Source organism: Nelumbo lutea, chromosome 4 (genome assembly GCF_056320005.1).
Source record: "Nelumbo lutea isolate HS-2025 chromosome 4, American lotus-T2T, whole genome shotgun sequence".
NCBI lineage: Eukaryota > Viridiplantae > Streptophyta > Magnoliopsida > Proteales > Nelumbonaceae > Nelumbo > Nelumbo lutea.
Genome location: NC_142687.1, coordinates 82,525,695 through 82,530,301, shown reverse-complemented (window position 1 = coordinate 82,530,301; position 4,607 = coordinate 82,525,695). Strand labels below are relative to the sequence as shown.

At 41.7% G+C, this 4,607-nt stretch overlaps 1 protein-coding gene across 1 annotated transcript; it reads right to left on the bottom strand.

Annotated features, from left to right (window-relative positions):
- Window positions 1–1,593: 1,593 nt before the first annotated feature.
- On the bottom strand, window positions 1,594–3,600 carry MYB11 (myb domain protein 11). Its single transcript, XM_088941081.1, has 3 exons — window positions 3,395–3,600; window positions 3,121–3,250; window positions 1,594–2,755 (listed from the first exon to the last, which is right to left on the bottom strand). Exons 1-3 carry the CDS (start codon window positions 3,525–3,527, stop codon window positions 1,768–1,770), a joined length of 1,251 nt encoding a protein of 416 aa, XP_088797207.1. The 5' UTR covers window positions 3,528–3,600; the 3' UTR covers window positions 1,594–1,767.
- Window positions 3,601–4,607: the final 1,007 nt, after the last annotated feature.

Sequence of the window (4,607 nt, the reverse complement as noted above, 5' to 3'; positions counted from 1 at the left end):
CCCAAGTTTGCTAGTCAGGTAATTGTTTATTTGCCTCTCTGAACTAGTCCGGATTGGTTGGAGACAAAATCATGTGCACTAGGCTGGGCTACCTATCACGAGTGAATACGCCACTCTTGGCTCCATCAATACTGAACACTGGCATATTCACTCGTGATAGATAGCCCAGCCCGGTGTGTATAATTCTGTCTCCAGCTCATCCGGACTGTTTCGAAACACATGCTCAAAGGTGACAATGAGATCATGATAATAATACTTGAGGCCCTTTCTAATATAAAATTATGGATAACTACTTTGTACCTGAGACCCAATTTTAGCAGTTGTGCATCATGAAAACATCTCCGTATTTGTATGTTTTTTATTCATGGCGAGACATTCCCAATGCATATCTGCAAGTGGCTGTAAATGCTGTATGAGCACATTTTTGTGAGAACTGAATATGATTTTTTTTGTACTTTGGGGATGGTGACACGTAAACATCATGGAAACATCTCCACATTTGTATGTTTTTTTATTCATGGGGAGATATTCCCAATGCACAGTGCAAGTGGCTGTAAACACTGTATGAGCACAATTTTGTGAGAACTGAATCTGATTTCTTTGTACTTTGGTTCAGGAGAATAGGGGTCTAGAATCGGAATCAGAATGGGGTATTCCCTATTCCATTTCAACTATTTGGTTGGGCGGAATCTGAATTTCATTTTCATTCCTGTTGGAATGGCATTCCCCCATTTGAAGGAATAGCCATTCCCTGCCGCTTCCTTGAAAATGAAATACTATTTATGCTGATTCCAATTCCGATTCTCATTTCTGTCTGACCAAACAGATTATGCGAATGGACCAATCCAATTCTGACTGCAAACCAAACGACCCATAAGCCCATTCGTTAGCATTCGGTTAGTTAAGAGTAGTGAAAAGATTCACAAGTGATTTCGTGTGCATATTTAAATATTTTAAAGCCGCAAAATGATCTTTGCATAATTTTTTAGACTGTTTAAACCTTGATTTCTTCCTTAGCATTGGCGATTTTCTACAACTGACTCTTTTCGAATGATATAAAAAAACTGAGGGTCTGTTTGGTTCCAGACCCCTACTCCTGCTAACCAAACGAGTTCTTAATTCTCTCCGGCAACGGCCACAGGAAGATACTACTGCTTTTTCTCTGTCGGCAGCAGCCTTCAAGTGCTTCTTCTCTACTGGGAGCAACCTCTTTGCCTTCTCCTTAGGGATTTTAATCTCTTCTAGAGCTTGGAATGCACATATAGTAACATCCCAATAACGTAACCCTACTTAATAATGTCCATTATATCAGTAAATTAAACGAACTTGGATTTCAGTGTTAGAATGTGAAAGTACAGGGTTGCTCATTGTCTCAAGTGAAATTATACTCTTTCCAAAGTGAGTCAAAACCTTTCTGTCAAGCCTTTTAGAAAATGAAGAATAATGAACATGGATGGTACAAATTTTGTTCAGGTATCATAGCAATTGCCCATTAACAAAGTCAAAAACAAGAACATTGTAAAACACCCACCATATTAAAAAAAAAAAAAAAAAAGAATATTCATGAATTGAGTTGCTTTCTACCAAAAAAAAAAAACAAACAAAAGAGTTGCTTTCATAATATTAAACACATGGAACACTGGACAAAAAGTACATAGAGAGAGAGACAAAAGAAAGAAAAAACGAAAAAGAGATGATTCACATCGTTTTGTAACAAACACAAACACAAACTTTTTTTTACTTTTTGGTCCTCTTTACAGGAGGAAATCAAGAAAGGAGCCAAGCAGACAGAGACTCCTGCTTGGAACTCCCTTGGATCATGTCTTCTCCCGCCACCTGATGAAACTCCCCTCCACAATTTTCACCCTCCCACAACCAAGAAAGCGTCTCTTCACCATCCTCCCAGAGCTTATGATGACCTTCGACTACGTCCTTCCAGTCCCAATCAACCCATTCCTCCTCAAAGCACGAAGTGATCGAAGAAGAAGAAGAAGAGTTCCACTCGCCATTCTCTCGATTATATGAGCTAATCACACCACTCTCTCCATCGTCACTTGTTGTCCCCTTGTTGGAGCCCACCATCTCACTTTCTCTCTCCTCACTAAATCCCATGACCACCCCATCTTCTCTCTCCTCACTAACTGCCAAAACATTATCAGGAACCAGTGTGGCACCAGCCATAACGTCGTCGTCCGAGCACAGCATCCACGTATCTAATTCCTCGTAGGGTACCACCACCTCAGCTTCTCTATCCTCGCGAGGTCTCGGCACTACACTCTCTGTTTCTCCCTCTCCGCTGGAGCGAAATCCACCGCCGGAGCTCTCTTCAGTTGGACCCAAGATTTCGCTTCCGCTCTCCTGATAAGACCCTGCAGGCCTAACTGCTGGAGTACTGCCATTCTCTTCTCCATTAATCCCTATGGTTGCGCTCGGCAGGCTCACCTTCTCGAGGGTCGTCGGTGTAAGTAGTGACCCACCTTCACCACAGCCAGCTTTCTCGGGTTTCTTCGTCGAGACGTCGCCCTTGGAGGGATTAATGTTGAACCCGCTATTGATCTTTTTCATGGCTGATCTACTTGTTCGACCACCTTTACGTTTGCGCCCACCACCCATCTTGACCAAGTCCATGACGATGGGTAGAGCGTCGCTGTTGGGCCTTCTGAAGCTGTGAATTCGCCTGCTCAAATGAGAGTTCCAGTAATTCTTGATCTCGTTGTCTGTTCTTCCTGGCAGGTGCCCAGCAATTAAGGACCACCTAAACAATCAAATTAAATCCCAACAAGTGACTAATTTTTTATTAATTAACATAATTAACTATTTTTTGTTTTCTTAAACAAGTAACATTTCTCAGGAGATGCAAAGTCTTTGCTTAAACTAAAGTTTCAAAGTTGCTTACGGAGGTAATTAAAGTGGACGGGAAAAAGTCTCCAAAAAGTTGGAAAATAACCCATATCGATTGCAAAGCAACTAACCCCACTTTCACACTTTTAGACTTCAACAAACAGTCTCACACACAAGCAGACAGACAGAGGAGAGAGAGAGAGAGAGAGTGTGGTGCATCTGTATCATGTGCATCACTTCATTGTAGAAAGAGAAAAGATAAGAGTCAAGTTCAGTCACCTATTTCCCAAAGCACTGTGCAGCTTGATGATTAAATCCTCCTCCTCGGGGGTGATGTTGCCTCTCTTCAAGTCAGATCTCAAGTAATTAATCCATCTCAGCCTGCAACTCTTCCCACATCTTAACAAACCTTCAAGCCACCAAGAAAGAGAAAGAAGATTAATTAATCAACAACGCTAGCTATACTATATACTAATCTCATTTTGAAAACGAAACAATAACTCATATTTAACGACTAAGAACCGATCAAAACACATTTGGGTCGTAAAGGTACCTGCATTCTTGGGTAATGACCGCCACGAACCCTCACCATTTGCCTGAATGTACTTCACTAAGATCTCATCTTCTTCAGCTGTCCATCTCCCTTTCTTCAATCCCACTTTCTCGCAACACGGCGCCCTTCCCATCTCCAGACACAGAGAAAGAGATGTCTGTCGTGACTCGTAATGAGATAAGCCTGCGAGATTATGTATGTGTCTGTGTATATTGAAGTGAGGGGTAAAATAATAATAAAAGCAAAGGGGATGAGAGAGAGAGAGGCGGGGCCACTGATGTAGATTGTATAAGCATTTGCGGTGGCCAGATGCGCCACGAATGTCAAATTTGTTCGCCGTTGTCGTGGCTCGTCCACTGTCGAGAGCCTTGTCACGGGCTCCAATCTCCCACGTTGATGCCTCCGTGTACGACCTTTTGTCCCTCTTTCCCTTTACCATCCTTCATTAATTTCTCACCGCATCCCTCCTTTAATTTTTCCATCTACCTATAGCTACACAAACCTCTGTCTTGAGCATGACTTCTACTGTGAAATCTCAATTACTACGATGATACCTTACGTATTATTATATGACATTTTTAATTAAACAATATAAATTAAAGCAACCCACACTCCACAGGCTGGAGGAAAAAAACCAGCTTAATTATCAACAGGGAAATTAATGAAACATCAAACGTTAAACCCATCAATCTGTTTGTTTCATTCATTATGAACTTGCTCTGTTAGCTTTAAAAAAAATATGCTTTGTGAGAGAGAGAGAGAGAATTCTCTGCACTCAACACTGATAGGTGCCCACCGTGACTGATATGATGGATCCTAAATTCATACCTGCAATTGGATGAACATTTTTCTCCCGTTGCAAGCAATTCTGTCATGACTCATGACTAATTGCTCAGCGCCATTTGCAATAGGATACAAAGCTTATGATTGGGTCGCGCCCGGGGTTGAGTGACCTGTGCATTTGCATGCATGGGTGCAAATGAGTTGAACCAGAGCTCGATTACGCTTTTCTGATTTGTGCTTCCATGCATCTGTATTTGTGCAAAAGAGATTGCACTATTGCAAATAATTGAAGACTAAATGTATAAAAAAAATGGTAATTACTAGGGGTGGCAATGAGCCGAGATTTTTACGAGTTGTTCGAGTTTGGCTTGTGAAAAGCTTGGATCGGCTCGGTTTCAGCCGAGTTCGAGCTCAATTCAGTGACTCGATT

What these genes read in the sequence shown, in the direction of transcription:
- MYB11 (XM_088941081.1), bottom strand. Translation starts at nt 3,527, where the DNA reads ATGGGAAGGGCGCCGTGTTGCGAGAAAGTGGGATTGAAGAAAGGGAGA. An exon ending in GTCATTACCCAAGAATGCAG is followed by an intron (nt 3,251 to 3,394) that starts GTACCTTTACGA and finishes GGTGGCTTGAAG; the next exon opens with GTTTGTTAAGATGTGGGAAG. An exon ending in CACAGTGCTTTGGGAAATAG is followed by an intron (nt 2,756 to 3,120) that starts GTGACTGAACTT and finishes TTGATTGTTTAG; the next exon opens with GTGGTCCTTAATTGCTGGGC.